Here is an 18,792-nt window from a genome sequence, read left to right on the forward strand (position 1 = left end):
GGTAAGAAATCCAATGTGCACTCCGTGTGCATACCGGGTGGAGTCATTCCAGATGTGGAAAGGGTCTTCCCGGATGCCATGAATAGCACAGGGTGCAGCCAACTGCAGGTTGTGGCTCATGTCGGTAACAATGATGTGTGTCACTTTGGATCAGAAGAGATTCTCCCTGGTTTCGAGAGGCTAACAGAAGTGGTAAAGGCTACCAGTCTTGCTTGCCAGAGGAAAGCAGAGCTGACCATTTGCATCATAGTCGACAGGACCGATTACGGACCTCTGGTACAGAGCCGAGTGGAGGGTCTGAATGAGAGGCTCAGACGGTTCTGCGACCATGTAGGCTTCAGATTCCTCGATTTGCGCCAAAAGGTGGTTGGGTTTCGGGTTCCGATGAATAGGTCAGGGGTCCACTACACGCAGGAGGCGGCTGCACGAGTAGCAATGGTTCTGTGGCGTGGACTGGGCGGTTTTTTAGGTTAGAGGGTCTCGGGAAAACACAAGAAGGGCTTCAGTCACAAAGGGTGCAGGCTGAACACACGAAAACGTAGATACAGGAACCATTTGTATAACAGTTGTAAATTGTCGTAGCTGTGTTGGGAAGGTACCAGAGCTCCAAGCGATAATAGAAAGCACTGATGCTCAAATCGTTATAGACACTGAAAGCTGGCTAAAGCCGGATATAAGCTCAGCCGAAATTTTTGCGAAGAGCCTGACGGTGTTCCGAAAGGGTAGGCTAAACACGATTGGCGGAAGCGTGTTTGTTGCTGTCAGTAGTAATTTAACTTGTAGCGAAATTGAAGTAGATACTTCCTGTGAGTTAGTATGGGCAGAGGTCATTGTTGGCTACCGGAATGAAATAATAATTGGATCCTTTTACCGACCTCCCAATTCAGATGAAACAATTGCTGAAAGGTTCAAAGAACACTTGAGTTTGATTTCAAACACGTACCCGAATCGTAGGATAATAGTTGGTGGTGACTTTAATTTGCCCTCGATATGTTGGCGAAAATACTTGTCTCATTCCGGAGGTACGTATAAAATATCATCCGAAATTGTACTAAACGCATTCTCTGAAAATTATCTAGAGCAATTAGTTCATGAGTCCACGCGAATAGTAAACGGTTGAGAAAACACATTTGACCTCTTAGCAACAAATAATCCTAAGTTAATAACGAGCATCAAAACCGATTCAGGGATTAATGAACACAGGGCTGTCGTAGCAGGATTGAATATCGTAATCCCCAAATCGTCGAAAAATAAGAGAAAAACATAAATATTCAAAAAAGCAGATAAAAATTCACTTGACGCCTTCCTGTGAGACAATCTCCACTCATTCCAAATTAATAATAGAAGTGTAGACCAGATGTGGATTAAATTCAAAGAAATAGTATCGGCAGCAATTGAGAGATTTATACGAAATAAATTAACAAACGACGCAGTTGATCCTCCTTGGTACACAAAACAGGTTAGAACACTGTTGCAGAAACAACGAAACAAACATGGTAAATTTAAACAGACGCAAAATCCCCAAGAATGGCGATCTTTTACAGAAGCTCGAAATTTAGCGCGGACTTGAATGCGAGATGCTTATAACCGTTTCCACAACAAAACTTTGTCTCGAAACCTGGCAGAAAATCCAAAGCGATTCTGGTCGTATGTGAAGTATGTTAGCGGCAAGAAACAATCAATGCCTTCTCTGCACGATAGCAATGGAGATACCATCGAAGACAGTCCTGCCAAAGCAGAGTTACTAAACACAGCCTTCCGAAATACCTCCAAAAAAGAAGGCGAAGTAAATATTCCAGAATTCGAATCAAGAACAACAGCCAGCATGAGTAACGTAGAAGTAAATATCCTCGGAGTAGTGAAGCAACTTAAATCACTTAATAAAAGCAAGTCTTCTGGCCCAGACTGTATAACATATAGGTTCCTTTCGGAGTATACTGATGCATTAGCTCCATACATAACAATCATATACAACCGTTCGCACGACGAAAGATCCGTACCCAAAGACTGGAAAGTTGCACAGGTTACACCAATATTCAAGAAAGGTAGTAGGAGTAATCCACTAAATTACAGGCCCATATAGTTAACGTCGATATGCAGCAGGATTCTGGAACATATATTGTGTACGAACATAATGAATTACCTCGAAGAAAACGATCTATTGACACACAGTCAATATGGGTTTAGAAATCGTTCTTGTGAAACACAACTAGCTTTTTATTCACATGAAATGCTGAGTGCTATTGACAAGGGATATCAGATCGATTCCATATTTCTGGATTTCCGGAAGGCTTTTGACACTGTACCACACAAGCGACTCGTAGTGAAAGTGCGTGCTTATGGAATATCGTCTCAATTATGTGACTGGATCTGTGATTTCCTGTCAGAGAGGTCACAGTTCGTTGTAATTGACGGAAAGTATCGAGTAAAACAGAAGTGATTTCAGGCGTTCCCCAAGGTAGTGTTATAGGCCCTTTGCTGTTCCTTATCTATATAAACGATTTGGGAGACAATATGAGCAGCCGTCTTCGGTTGTTTGCAGAAGACGCTGTCGTTTATCGACTAATAAAGTCATCAGAAGATAAAAAGAAACTGAAAAACGATTTAGAAGAAATATCTGAATGGTGCGAAAAGTGCCAGTTGACCTTAAATAACGATAAGTGTAAGGTCATCCACATGAGTGTTAAAAGGAACGCGTTAAACTTCGGTTACGCGATAAATCAGTTTAATCTAAAAGCCGTAAATTCAGCTAAATACCTAGGTATTACAATTACGAACAATTTAAATTGGAGGAACACAGAAAATGTAAAAGACCTACTAAGGAGACTGCCAACACTACGCTTGTCCGTCCTCTTTTAGAATACTGTTGCGCGGTGTGGCATCCTTACCAGATAGGACTGACTGAGTACATCGGAAAAGTTCAAAGAAAGGCAGGACGTTTTGTATTATCGAGAAATATGGGAGAGAGTGTCACTGAAATGATGCAGGATTTGGGATGGACATCATTAAAAGAAAGGCGTTTTTCGTTCCGACGGAATCTTCTCACGAAATTCCAGTCACCAACTTTCTCTTCCGAATGCGAAAATATTCTGTTGACACCTACTTACATAGGGAGGAACGATCATCAAGATAAAATAAGGGAAATCAGAGCTCGTACGGGAAGATACAGGTGTTCATTCTTTCCGCGCGCTATACGAGATTGGAATAATAGAGAATTGTGAAGGTGGTTCCATGAACCCTCTGACAGGCACTTAAATGTGATTTGCAGAGTATCCATGTAGATGTAGACGTAGACAAATTCCAGTCAAAAGTAAAATTTTGTTGCCACAAATTTCCACGAATATGTAATCTATAGCCAGTAAAACAATTTACGCGAAAAGTCAGAGATTTTTAATTGTCACTCCGAAAGCCTCAGGCTGTGATCCTGAAACTTGGCAATGATGTTGTCCCTTCTCTAGAATCCCACGCATTTTCCACAACGATAGATGATTTGACGCAGCCCTCGGTTGTAGGAGTCTGCACTGTGACTGTCCCACCTCGGAATCACCTCGTCGTCATTGTAGAGATCCTGCCGCCCAGTGGTTTCTCTGTCCGAGGAAAGACAACGCAGGGGTGAGGCGGAATGCAGCGGGCGGCGACTTCTGTCACACTCGAGATGTCGCGCAGTGTATCGGAAACTGGTCCACGAGTGACTCTTCACTGTTTCCTGTATCACCTCGAATGTGATCCGCCAACTTCGTGCATGTTAGTCTCAATTTCTCTTACAACGCACGTTTCTTCGTAGAGAACTGTTCCGCGACATTCTTCTTCCTCATTGACAGTGTCATATGGTGGTGCGTTGCTGCCACGCAACTCCACCAACTCGGCATGAACTGTTGGAACGTTGTTGCCATGCAACAGCAGGAAACTAGCCCCCCCCCCCCCCTCCCCCCGCGATACCGCACAGACGACCGCCCCATTCTACTGCCACTCCTCTAGCGGTCTTCCTTGGTAGGGTAACCGTCGATAGCTTTTATTGTTAAACAGATCGTTGAAAAACCGGGTGCATTTAGTGCAGTTGGCTTTGTCTAACAATTTGAAAGATTATGATGTAGCAAATATGAGTCTTCTGTGCGTAATGATGCTAGAGGGCGAAATGTCTCCAAATTAGCTACAGAAATTGCTGATTCTATACAGAGAACACACTACCCAAAAGAATTCCTATGGTTTACTATTACTTACCTTTCAAAATCACCATCCCAATTTATAGTATGCAATACGTTTAATATGGAATAAGGTATAACAATCAGTAGCAAAACTCGTAAATGCTTTGTGAGATGTTTCGGCCATTCATTTAAATCACTCCAAAACTGATATCACTCTTGATCGCTGTAGATATCAATTTTGTACTACCTACGTATTTTGGCCTTGCGGTCTTCTGAAAGGCTCTACAACAGAAATACATGAAACGCTATCAGTAGAAGAACAATGGCGCAGCTACATGAAACGTACTTCGTACAAACGGAAGAAAGAAGCAATCTGTGGAAAACCTTGATAAAATACAGGAAAAGCACATCATAAAAAAGACAGATAGAGCTCACAAAAGTATGTACGACACATTCTAAGGTAAAACTAAACTGAATCTGTCAGATATGGATACAAACTAACTGTTAGTGAATAAAAGGAAAAAAAGAACACGTCTCTTTGTGACCTTCCACACTTATACGTCACAGCACACTGCTGCTATGCTTTATCTAATATATCCTACTTTTATATACTGTTACCTCAGCTTTTATGTACTGCAGGTTCTATTAAAAGCGGAATATTATTGCATAAAACCGCTAGATTTTTAGTGGAACGTTCACACAAAAACTTTGACTAATAGGTTGCACATTGTGCATGATCACAAGATTTGACAGATGCTAATTTTTTCGTTTAATGTTGAGTTGTATATTAAATACACACTCATCTACCGTTTTCCTATCCTTAGATATATTACATTTTGTACATTACCTCTGCAAAATTGTTACATACCAGATACGCTTCTTGTCTTTCTGTGTGCATTTGGTAAATTTTGTTTTACCTTATGTGTCGAATGATAATATACCGATTTTGATGTTTGCATGTAAGCATTAATTGATAGTAATTACTCATTTATTGTAATATATTATTTTATCGAACAGATGGTTCAAATGGTTCAAATGGCTCTGAGCACTATGGGACTTAACATCTATGGTCATCAGTCCCCTAGAACTTAGAACTACTTAAACCTAACTAACCTAAGGACAGCACATAACACCCAACCATCACGAGGCAGAGAAATCGAGCAGATAGACGTTCACTTATTATAATTACATTTTCATACATATGAATATCTGATAGATAATAAATTGGGTGATTTAATAGATTTAATAGAATGTTACTCGACATTTAAAAATGGCTCTGAGCACTACGGGACTTAACATCTATGGTTATCAGTCCCCTAGAACTTAGAACCACTTAAACTAACTAACCTAAGGACATCACAAACCACCCAGTCATCACGAGGCAGAGAAAATCCCTGACCCCGCCGGGAATCGAGCCCGGGAACCCGGGCGTGGGAAGCGAGAATGCTACCGCACGACCACAAGCTGTAGAATACTGAGCATTTAAAGCTACATTGTATGAATCGGCTGTATCAGTACTTACGTATTTCAGAACATAAATTTCCATTAACGCCTTATTGTACTGCCACCTGACGTCTTCTTCACTTACTTTGATGTGTACAGTGAATTAGTTTGCACTCAGATGTCATAAAATAATGTAGACCACATATTTTGTATCCATGTTTGACAAATTCAGTTTCATTTTACCTACGATTGTGTTGTAGATATTTCAGTGAGTTCTACCTCTCAGTCGTGGACTGTGCGGCTGGTCCCGGCGGAGGTTCGAGTCCTCCCTCGGGCATGGGTGTGTGTGTTTGTCCTTAGGATAGTTTAGGTTAAGTAGTGTGTAAGCTTAGGCACTAATGACCTTAGCAGTTAAGTCCCATAAGATTTCACACACATTTGAACATTTTTTTCTACCTCTCATTTTTACGATGTGTATTTCATGTACTTCGTCAATGTTTTTCACTGAGTGCTTGCTTCATCCGTTTGCACGAAGTACGTTTTATGTAACTGTACCAATGTATTTTTACTGACAACCTTTCACCTGTTTCTCTTGAAAAGGTTTTGAAAATGACGTAAGGTCGAAACGCGGGAGGCAGTATGAAATTAATAACCACTACGGTCATGACTAATAAAAATTTTTGGGCACATAACCAATATTAACACGTTAAGGGTGCTAGACAGTATTAGCACAGGAAGGGAAAGTGACTTGGTTGTTTTTGTAGAAGAGACCAAACAGCGAGGTTATCTGTCTCATAGGGTTAGGGACGGATGGGGAAGGAAGGCGGCTGTGCCCTTTTAAAGGAACGATCCCGGCAATTTCCCTGGAGCGATTTAGGGAAATCTTGGAACACCTAAATCAGGATGGCCGGATGCGGGATTGAACCGTCGTCCTTCCGAATGTGAGTCCAGTGTGGGGAAGTGACTTATCGAAGGCGCGTGCAGATATGAGATGTCCCAAAGTAGTGCATCGCGAACCGAGGTCAGGAGCACAGTTGCGTAATAAGTGTGTCCCTACACATCCACATGGTCCGGGAACGCCGAGAAGAGCCCAGTTCTGCGGGTTTTCGTTGCAGCCAGTTGCACGCCTCTCCACCGTTCGTTCTCCACGTGTCACCAGGCCTCTTTCTGTACACATCTGAAGACTCGTCTACTGACGGGATCAACACACGGTCCATGGATCCTACCAGCTTCTCCAGTCAAGTAGTGAATTGTTACTTGTTAGTGACAATGCACGGTTCTCCTCAATAGTAACAGGATCTGAAAACGGCAGGTTGAGACGGTCGAAATCACTCATCTGTGAGGATAATTGTAACTGAGTCGGAAAATTTTAAACAAGCAGACTATTGCTTGTATTTCACATCAAAATTCAAAAGAAACAGCAGTATATACTTAAAAGCATACACTTAAACAAACTCGGGTCGATCTCTACACTTCTTTTCGCAGGTGGCCAAATCATGATATAAGACGCAGTACATGGCCCTCAGACAGTAGCCCATCAGGTAGAGACCAACTACATAAAATTTTAAATATGAACCGAAAAAACGTAAAGATGTTGCACATTGACAAGTACCAACTGAGAGGAAATAGGTGGGTAGCTAGTCTTGATTCGCAAGTGTATAAAAAATTAGAAATTCAGCTCAATAGACGGTGTAACAAGTACGAATAGCGTAAAGAGCGAATGATAAAACTGTACAAAATACATGCTGTTCCTACTTTAACATTCGGATGCGAGTCATGGTTCGGTGAGAGGAAAGATGAAGTAAAATTACAGACAATTGAAATGCTGTTACTGAGATCAGTTAAAGGCAGAATGTTATTAGAAATATAAAATGAGATACGTGCATAGTCATTGACTGGGAGTGCAAATGAACACAAACAGGTACCTTATCAAACGCATGAATAATGATGGAATATCATGAGTGTTATAGAGTACCAACCAATCGCCACAGACTTTGAAACAGGCAGTACTCTATAACCTGTGATTGGACACTCTTGATGAAGCATTCCTGTCCATCAAAATTTAAGCTCAGTGGTTCACTGCAGAAAGTTTTTCAAGCTGTAGAAGTAGCCATTCCTTCGCCTTTGACACATACGGCATAGCGCGCTCATACACTGGCATCACAGTTGACAGGATCGGATTCAAAGTATAGTTCTGCCCAGAACGAGATTTTCACTCTGCACCCGAGTGTGCGCTGATATGAAACTTCCTGGCAGATTAAAACTGTGTGCCCGACCGAGACGCGAACTCGGGACCCTTGCCTTTCCCGGGCAAGTGCTCTACCATCTGAGCTACCGAAGCACGACTCACGCCCGGTACTCACAGCTTTACTTCTGCCAGTATCTCGTCTCCTACCTTCCAAACTTTACAGAAGCTCTCCTGCGAACCTTGCAGAACCTTTATAGTTCTGCCATCTGTATGTATGATTTTCGAAGTTTTCCATGTCTGGATTGATCCTTTCAAAAGACACGGCCGATTTCCTTTAAAGTCTATGTCTTATCCGAGCTTGCCGTCCGTATCTAATCATCTCGTCGTCGTCGGAACATTAAATACTAATTAAAATAAAAAGTGTACTGGCAAAGTTTGAAAAGGGCGCTAATAAAGGCTGTATTTAATAGAAGCCTGATAAAGTATAAAGAAATATGACATCGGACCTGAACATTAAAATTCGTCAAGGACCACGCGGAACACAGTCTTTGAGGCAGGATACAACGAAGTATTTCGCAAAATATTTTAATAATGTTCATCTTCGTTGCCACCAGATGAACTTCTAAATTTGTCTCGTCACGTTTGTTTTTGTTGCGTCTATTTTTCTACCTACCAAGCTACAGAACGTCTGTAAATCATTTCTTGCTTGTATTGATAACAAGAACAATAGTAGCCTATTTTGCGGTAGTTAGTTTCGCTGTTCGCCTTACGATAGCTGTAACTAGAAGTTGGTTAGCTTTCAAAATATTTCATAGTAATTATACTCCTTTTCCAATCGACTTTAAAGGAGATGTTCCTCATGACATTGTTCGTTCCAGGTCTGATCATAGGTTTGATCTTGTCGTCATGGAGCGTCTGCCGTACCAGTGTTTCTACGGGCTGGTGCACAAAGTAGGGCTGCCCCCCATGGTTGGCATCCTGACACTTCCTGCTATGGCACCAACCTACTACGCCATAGGCAACCCCATAAACCCAGCATATCTGTCAGATGTTTTCATTGGATACACCGACCACATGGATTTCTGGCAGAGGCTGTACAACACGTACTTCATCGCAAGGTTTCTCTATTTCTGGCAGACAACAGTACTGCCTGCCCATGAAGCCATTATGAGGGAAATTTTTGGCCCAGATCCACCATCAGTTTACGAAATGGAGCGCAACTTCAGCATGCTGATAGTAGATGTCCATTTCAGTGGGGATTACCCTAGACCAAATGTACCAAATGTGATTGAAGTCACAGGACTGCACGTAGAAGACAATGTCGAACCATTACCAAAGGTAGGTGTAAGGTGATTGTATAACATTTATATCTTTGTGTCATAATCATATCTTCTCATACACGCTATGCGAAAGAATCAAAATGAAGGGCAGTAAAAATTTTATACTTTTATTACACATTCAGACTCTCCATTTTCTAGGACAATGTGTTTAGACAGATTTGTAACTAAACCCTCATTTGCTTCTATCCCACGCGTATTTTACCATCTGTTGTACCCGTCACTTTGCGGTTCCGAGGACCGTATTCTATCCGTTGCGTTCATGTAAGGGTTCTCCCATACCAAAGTGATTGTATTACAGACATCTTAAGATGTGAACCGACACCTAATGCCTTTAGTTATGAGCTTTATGTACAGACTTATTCCCTCACCTAAATCTATAAACGCCTCATTTTTGCCTACTGAAGTTTGGACAGCTCATATCAGAGCTTGTAGCGTTATTTGTCTGTTTAATCTCATCACAGCTTAAGGTGGCATTTCTTTAATATTTTGTGGAGTTATGACTGTTCGGCCAACAATCAAAAATTTCAGATATGTCCGGTATACTCGTTATTTCCAATTTAACACATGAAATGTTATGTGCTGTTGACACTGTTGTGTGAAATGGAAGACTGAATATTTACGATCTCGTGAAAAGAGTTGCGGCGTTCGATGTGTGGTAGTGTATCATAGAGAGATGAAGACATAATGACTGGGTCAGGTAAACAATGATGAAGTACTTGAGCACCATGAAGTGCTAACCATCACCACACGCTGAAAAGCCTTTCTCTCAAAATTTCGAGCACTTTGTCATCCAACTTATCAGCGAAGGAAAGACTGCGACGAACGTAGACATGGAAAGCGGATACTTTCATGGCCACAGAATCATTGATAGTTTCTTGACAAGGCATTGCCATGTTGATCTAGACAGCTGAATATCGAAAACAATATTTAATTACGGTCGCCCTCGCCCACTCTCTGTAAAGACCGAGAACATTGAAAAAAAAGAAAAAGGCGAAGATCGTCTGGCAGAAATGTACGCTTTCAGAATTTTCTTTCTTAGTTGGATCGTAGTTTCAGCACGATAACATTTATTTTGTTGAAAATTGCTTGCTTCATCTGCGTTGTTCTCTTAGTTTTTCTCTTGTTTAATATAATTTTTATTGACAGACCACAAAACAGTTTCAGTATCTCTACTGTCAGCTTTTTACAGTTTCAATTTGTAACGTTCTAACAGTGATAAGATGGCTTTAGATGACGGTTGTTGCTACACCTTTGTTTAAGGTGAACATACTGTCTTAGAATAACCTTCGAATTTCGTTTATACTTATTAAGAGTCCCCTAAATTTAGACAATCTGGTTGCATCCTTTGTCAACGGTGACACCTTGTTCTTCTTCCTCCTTTTACTGTCGACTCTGCCTTGTATACCTCTTTATTTTTTCCATCTGTAGCAAGCGACAAAATTGATATTATTATTCTTTTTTGACGAGATTACTGGTCACGTTTTGCTTCCTGGGCGACGCTAATTTCTCATGACAGTATGATTTCCCCTTTCGTTTCATTGCATAATATATTGTGAAAATTCGGACACATAAAGAAACGTATTAGAACTGAACGTTTTATCACATAAATTTATTTTAGTAATTGCTTCCGATGCTTGGCTGTGAAATCTAGAAATGTAAGTAAATTAATTGTTTTCGTTAAAAACTGCAGTAGGGGCTGTCGATCTGTATTAGATGTAACGTGAATTCCGCCTATTCAAATATTTAAACTTGCACCACACTGGTTGGTTGGTGTATGTCTTACGTTATGGAGATAGGTGAAAATATGGAATCTGTTTAAATAGGTTTCTGAATATTTGACACTACAGACAAGTGACACGTGGGTGTTGTAATGTCCTGCTGTGTAGGATATCCAGAAGTTCCTGGACGAAGCAGAGCACGGCGTCATCTACTTCAACCTCGGCTCGAACGTCAAAAGCAGCACGCTGCCGGAACACAGGAGGCAGGCGTTCGTGGACGCCTTCAGGGAGATACCGCAGCGGGTTGTCTGGAAGTGGGAGGACGACAACATCCCTGACATTCCAGACAACGTACTCGTGAGAAAATGGCTCCCCCAGCAGGGCATTCTGGGTATGTGAACTCTGCGTCATTGTACGACTCGCGCAAGTATATCACCATCAATGCGGGAAACGTTAGTGAGAGCAGATTTTATACGGTAGGTTACATTTGTAACTTGTAACATTTTTTTTATAATTCGATTAATTAAGATTCAAGGAGTAAAATCTCGAGGTAAATGACGCTTTATACAGGTAAAAATTTGCAAACAATAATAAGTGGCCTGTCTCGAGATTATCCACTGCAGTTTAAATACACTCCTGGAAATTGAAATAAGAACACCGTGAATTCATTGTCCCAGGAAGGGGAAACTTTATTGACACATTCCTGGGGTCAGATACATCACATGATCACACTGACAGAACCACAGGCACATAGACACAGGCAACAGAGCATGCACAATGTCGGCACTAGTACAGTGTATATCCACCTTTCACAGCAATGCAGGCTGCTATTCTCCCATGGAGACGATCGTAGAGATGCTGGATGTAGTCCTGTGGAACGGCTTGCCATGCCATTTCCACCTGGCGCCTCAGTTGGACCAGCGTTCGTGCTGGACGTGCAGACCGCGTGAGACGACGCTTCATCCAGTCCCAAACATGCTCAATGGGGGACAGATCCGGAGATCTTGCTGGCCAGGGTAGTTGACTTACACCTTCTAGAGCACGTTGGGTGGCACGGGATACATGCGGACGTGCATTGTCCTGTTGGAACAGCAAGTTCCCTTGCCGGTCTAGGAATGGTAGAACGATGGGTTCGATGACGGTTTGGATGTACCGTGCACTATTCAGTGTCCCCTCGACGATCACCAGTGGTGTACGGCCAGTGTAGGAGATCGCTCCCCACACCATGATGCCGGGTGTTGGCCCTCTGTGCCTCGGTCGTATGCAGTCCTGATTGTGGCGCTCACCTGCACGGCGTCAAACACGCATACGACCATCATTGGCACCAAGGCAGAAGCGACTCTCATCGCTGAAGACGACACGTCTCCATTCGTCCCTCCATTCACGCCTGTCGCGACACCACTGGAGGCGGGCTGCACGATGTTGGGGTGTGAGCGGAAGACGGCCTAACGGTGTGCGGGACCGTAGCCCAGCTTCATGGAGACGGTTGCGAATGGTCCTCGCCGATACCCCAGGAGCAACAGTGTCCCTAATTTGCTGGGAAGTGGCGGTGCGGTCCCCTACGGCACTGCGTAGGATCCTACGGTCTTGGCGTGCATCCGTGCGTCGCTGCAGTCCGGTCCCAGGTCGACGGGCACGTGCACCTTCCGCCGACCACTGGCGACAACTTCGATGTACTGTGGAGACCTCACGCCCCACGTGTTGAGCAATTCGGCGGTACGTCCACCCGGCCTCCCGCATGCCCACTATACGCCCTCGCTCAAAGTCCGTCAACTGCACATACGGTTCACGTCCACGCTGTCGCGGCATGCTACCAGTGTTAAAGACTGCAATGGAGCTCCGTATGCCACGGCAAACTGGCTGACACTGACGGCGGCGGTGCACAAATGCTGCGCAGCTAGCGCCATTCGACGGCCAACACCGCGGTTCCTGGTGTGTCCGCTGTGCCGTGCGTGTGATCATTGCTTGTACAGCCCTCTCGCAGTGTCCGGAGCAAGTATGGTGGGTCTGATACACCGGTGTCAATGTGTTCTTTTTTCCATTTCCAGGAGTGTATATCACTAGTTTACCAACATTTTCGGTGTATGTAAAATTTGTCGCAACGTTTCAATAAAATAATCGTCACCAATTAAGAAGCAATAATAAACTCACACAATACTAAAAATGAGTGTTATTTCGAATTAAAGTTTTGCTTTCCTTTGTTTTTAGTTTATTCCTCTGCACCCGAAACACAACGTTGAAAACTACTGACACTACGGTGTTAATAGAACTATTGAGGTGGTTTGTAATCAGCTGTAAGGCTGACATACCTTTAAAGATGATGACTATTGTTGCTGTTGTGGACGTCTGTGCGAATAGTAGGGTTTCCAAAAGAGCCACCAGCTAGGCTGGTGCAATAGTGGAGTGTGCATCCGGCTTGTGTAGTCCTTTTGTTGTTCGCTTTGGGGTACCCGATAGCCTCTATCAGCACCTTCACTAGACTTGGGTCCATCTGTATAAACGACGCAGGCATCGTGATAGTGAGGCAGGAATTTCATTGCTGTTACATTTCTTTTTTTTTCAATTTTCTTTGCTTTCGGAAATTCCCCATTCTGCCAGCTAATCACAGGAAATGTTATATTACAATTGGTTTTGACAATTTGTTGGGCAGACATTATTTAAGTCGTACCCTCCTACTACGTAACATGGGATTAACAAACTACTGATTCGACATAAAATAAGATTTACAGTCAGAATATACGAAAACGAGTAAACAAGAGGAAAATAGAACACGGGATACACACTAGTAAGATACCGTAAAAATCCTTCTATTAACACAATAAGAAATTTTCAATCGTCGTTGGGATATTCCCAGTTCAGTCCAAATTAACGAGTATATATCTAAATTAACAATAAAATGTTCGTCGTGTTTGCGCTTGTTGAGTCCTGGTTTTGACACGTTAAGGTCGTCCTGGCGTTGGCTAGGAGAGTCGACGTTTTGTATGGCCTGCTGCAGTGCGGTATAACAGGGCCTTTACACACACTGCGGCCTAATGCTTGGATCTCTATACGTATATTCAGCCGCCACCGGTGAAAGCTGGGTTATTTCTCCACTATCTTCTTCAGACACCGTAAGATGTTAATTCCGAAATTAAAGTTGGCCGTCGTTTAGAAACTGCTGGAATATACTGCCCCAAATGAACTTGTTCCATTTAAACTCGTGGTGCAGTGCTTTCTGTCTCTTCCTGCCCAGAGTCTATTGTTCCAGTCATGAAAGCATATCCCTAAGAAAGAAACTGAAAGTTGTCAGTCCGATGAGCAACGCTTCGGGTCGTTCGAATGTCGTGGCCGAATGCTGCGTACGGAGCGAGCCCAGACGCCACGCTTGGGCAACCTGTTGGTAAAGACGCGTGTATAGCGGACGTGCTTGACACAGTCGAAATGCGGCAACATAATCGGGACAAGGCACATGGGTTACGGCACATCGGACGTTACGAAAATTTATGCTTTCAGAGGTCAGCAGTGTTCTGGCTGGATCACGAATATCACAGAGACAATGTTCTCGCACGCGTAAAACCGCCGCACAGGATGACCACAAGTGCTCGACGGATTCCCCCCGCGGCGCTCGAGAGTGTCCCCACGACCTGCGCCACAGGTGCTACTGAACGTTCTCTACGCATGCGAAAGGCAAAAGAGGAGCATTACAGACTTTTGTTACGATGCAGTATACCACTACTTGAAATTAGGACGCATTAGCTTTTCAATAAGATTTCCTCAATTCTGAAGATGGTAGTAAGCCTAAATACAGAAACCTTCCATTACATCGGCGATCACTGGTATTAAACGGAAAAGTATTCGACATGATTTCTGATAATGGTGTCTGCTGCTCACATGCGAAAGCTCGTAGAAGCACCGTTTATTGACTAAACAGGTTTTTAAGATACAACAATTTCACCACATCCGCCGTTTATTTAGTGGTACGTAACACCTTCTCCGGCTGTTGTGAAATGGTTTAATTATAGTATTCAGTGCTTGATTCCGTTACGAGGATGATCAGTAGATAAATACTGCACAAAATTTGATTCCAGCCATTAATACACTCCTGGAAATGGAAAAAAGAACACATTGACACCGGTGTGTCAGACCCACCATACTTGCTCCGGACACTGCGAGAGGGCTGTACAAGCAATGATAACACGCACGGCACAGCGGACACACCAGGAACCGCGGTGTTGGCCGTCGAATGGCGCTAGCTGCGCAGCATTTGTGCATCGCCGCCGTCTGTGTCAGCCAGTTTGCCGTGGCATACGGAGCACCATCGCAGTCTTTAACACTGGTAGCATGCCGCGACAGCGTGGACGTGAACCGTATGTGCAGTTGACGGACTTTGAGCGAGGGCGTATAGTGGGCATGCGGGAGGCCGGGTGGACGTACCGCCGAATTGCTCTAAACGTGGGGCGTGAGGTCTCCACAGTACATCGATGTTGTCGCCAGTGGTCGGCAGAAGGTGCACGTGCCCGTCGACCTGGGACCGGACCGCAGCGACGCACGGATGCACGCCAAGACCGTAGGATCCTACGCAGTGCCGTAGGGGACCGCACCGCCACTTCCCAGCAAATTAGGGACACTGTTGCTCCTGGGGTATCGACGAGGACCATTCGCAACCGTCTCCATGAAGCTGGGCTACGGTCCCGCACACCGTTAGGCCGTCTTCCGCTCACGCCCCAACATCGAGCACCCCACCTCCAGTGGTGTCGCGACAGGCGTGAATGGAGGGACGAATGGAGACGTGTCGTCTTCAGCGATGAGAGTCGCTTCTGCCTTGGTGCCAATGATGGTCGTATGCGTGTTTGGCGCCGTGCAGGTGAGCGCCACAATCAGGACTGCATACGACCGAGGCACACAGGGCCAACACCCGGCATCATGGTGTGGGGAGCGATCTCCTACACTGGCCGTACACCACTGGTGATCGTCGAGGGGACACTGAATAGTGCACGGTACATCCAAATCGTCATCGAACCCATCGTTCTACCATTCCTAGACCGGCAAGGGAACTTGCTGTTCCAACGGGACAATGCACGTCCGCATGTACCCCGTGCCACCCAACGTGCTCTAGAAGGTGTAAGTCAACTACCCTGGCCAGCAAGATCTCCAGATCTGTCCCCCATTGAGCATGTTTGGGACTGGATGAAGCGTCGTCTCACGCGGTCTGCACGTCCAGCACGAACGCTGGTCCAACTGAGGCGCCAGGTGGAAATGGCATGGCAAGCCGTTCCACAGGACTACATCCAGCATCTCTACGATCGTCTCCATGGGAGAATAGCAGCCTGCATTGCTGCGAAAGGTGGATATACACTGTACTAGTGCCGACATTGTGCATGCTCTGTTGCCTGTGTCTATGTGCCTGTGGTTCTGTCAGTGTGATCATGTGATGTATCTGACCCCAGGAATGTGTCAATAAAGTTTCCCCTTCCTGGGACAATGAATTCACGGTGTTCTTATTTCAATTTCCAGGAGTGTATTTGTAGGGCGGCCGTAGTGGTCGACCGCTACGGTCGCAGGTTCGAATCCTGCCTCGGGCATGGATGTGCGTGATGTCCTTAGGTTAGTTAGTCTTAAGTAGTTCTAAGTACTAGGGGACTGATGACCTGAGACGTTAAGTCCCATAGTGCTCAGAGCCTTCTTTTCGTAGTGGTCGAGCTGGCTGAGGTACCGTGTGGAATCCTCGTTCCAGTACTTCTATAACGGCCACGAGACTACTTAGCCTGCTATCAGATGAATACTAGCTTTCTTGGGGGTTAAAGGTGGCTGGGGTGGTCGCCCTCCTAGTACTGCGGCGAAGAAAGGTGAAAGGCTACTCCATTTAAAGTCCGGCCAACATTTCTGACACGAGCCATGGGCCGCAATCAGTGTGGGGTGTCGGTCGTGGTTGGAAGATAACCCTGTTATGCACATAACCAAACTACAGCGTGAGAAACCGTTCCCAACGATCGTGCAAAATGATTTAAAACAAGGATACTGTCACACAGTGGAAATGTCTTATTTAAAGCCTCGCGGGGTAGCCGCCCGGTCTGAGGCTCCTTGTCACGGTTCGCGGGGCTCCCCTCGTCGGATGTTCCTCCCTCGGGCATGGGTGTGCGTGTTGTCCTTAGCATAAATTAGTTTAAGTTATATTAAGTAGTGTGTAAGCTTAGGGACCGATGACCTCAGTAGTATGGTGTCATAGGAAGTTACCACAAATTTCCAAAATATTTCTTATTTAAATGAATATTAATGGAGGTGGCTCCATTAAGCACGAAACTAACGGAGGCCACATGACTCATACAGACATATTAATTAGAGGAGAGATCTCTTAACTACGAAAGGGGAAAAAAAGTCGTTATAAAAATAGATTTATTGGCTTTAAACATGAAAATCACCCATTGATACATTAAAAAGAGCCATTGGCAAACATATAAGGAATCATAACTCTAAAACACAACCTTGTCGTAGAGGGCTTGGGAGGATGAAACAGAGTTTCATTAATAATTCTTGGACATAGCCAGTGACTGCCTAAGTTGTTTGTTACGTACTGAAAGCACACGGAAAGATAAAGGCGAACACGACGAGGTTGCCAAAAGGCGCGCTGAGAGCAACCAGCTGGGTGTGCGACTATGAAACAGGGTTCTGGTCTCCAGGAGGGGGCGAGTCAACTCCACGTCTGAATGGCGTCAGCGGGTGTGACTGTTGGCGCACCTTACCAAACACATGGGGGGTGAACGCGGCAGGCGGCGCGACAGCTGCAGCGACTGGACGAGACGGTTCCAGCCCCCTCTCCGCTCCTGATGCTCGACTGCACACATCCTTCCAACGGCACCAGGGTTCGACCCATCACACGTCTCTTAAGAGTCTCTTTCCTGTCCCAACCTCAAGTCACCGCTCTACCGAATTAAAAATCCAAGCCTTTACTGCCCAAAAATCTAAAGACCATTGTGCCGGTGTGAACACTCTACAACTTGGCTGTCATTTCGCCAGACTGGAAACTCACTGCCTAATGAACACAGAGCGCCGGCTGCTGTAGCCGAGCGGTTCTAGGCGTCTCAGTCGGGAACCGCGCGACTGCTACGGTCGCAGGTTCGAACCCTGCCTCGGGCATGGATGTGTGTGATGTCCTTCGTTGGTTAGGTTTAAGTAGTTCTAAGTTCTAGGGGACTGATGACCTCAGATGTTGAGTCCCACAGTGCTCAGAGCCATTTGAACTATTTTTGACCACAGAGACTGCGGTTCAAAAGCACGTAAGTGAATCAAGCACTCTCCTACCCTCTTCTGTCTCATTATTCCTAATCCAACAAGCGGTCAAACAGAACCAGGAGACTTCTCCAGCTCCACGACATGGTTTTGCAACGGACGACCGCAAAATCTTGAGAGGGAGAGAGAGTGAACCAATAGGATTTCTGTAGTCTGAAAATTTTGAACAAGCCGCGGACACAGCGACGCCTCCCACACTGAGCCAACGAAGCGACGTCTGTGTACAAGTTTTTTATCCCTTAGTCATGTTACAGAACTCTACGAATTCATTTTTTCCGGAAATGAAAAAAATCACTAAGATGGAAATGCTTCCACGCTACATGCATCATCATTCCCAATGTAGGCGGCTCCTTTTATTCCGTCACAAAGTTAAACTCTCTGTGGCATGCAGCATAGATAGACGGGGTAAAAGGTGTGATTTCACCAGCGGGGTACTAAGTGGAGGTATTACAAGAATTTTCAACTTATGTCCTTTCATTTTTCGTATACGCTACATGGACCACCACGTGAAGAGAAACAGACCTTGTGCTTCAAGTAAAATAAAACTATTGATGATAAACCACATTAATTATTTTATTTCAAGTATGCTTGTATGGCAATGGCGAGATGCCAATAAATTAAAAACTTACCTAACAGCGTTGCTAGGGGAATGTATATGTCCTATACACCAGCACAATATCGTCTTTCCAGAA

General features: G+C 44.5%; 1 protein-coding gene across 1 annotated transcript in view; it reads left to right on the forward strand.

Moving 5' to 3' along the window:
• Nucleotides 1-18,792, forward strand: part of LOC126413254 (UDP-glucosyltransferase 2-like) — a 124,359-nt gene that overhangs the window by 92,501 nt on the left and 13,066 nt on the right. The window contains exons 6-7 of the mRNA XM_050083155.1: nucleotides 8,655-9,114; nucleotides 11,003-11,225. Of these exons, the coding sequence (XP_049939112.1) occupies nucleotides 8,655-9,114; nucleotides 11,003-11,225 (683 nt within the window). The remainder of the gene's footprint in view (nucleotides 1-8,654; nucleotides 9,115-11,002; nucleotides 11,226-18,792) is intronic.

Source organism: Schistocerca serialis, chromosome 7 (assembly GCF_023864345.2).
Source record: "Schistocerca serialis cubense isolate TAMUIC-IGC-003099 chromosome 7, iqSchSeri2.2, whole genome shotgun sequence".
Taxonomy (NCBI): Eukaryota; Metazoa; Arthropoda; class Insecta; order Orthoptera; family Acrididae; genus Schistocerca; species Schistocerca serialis.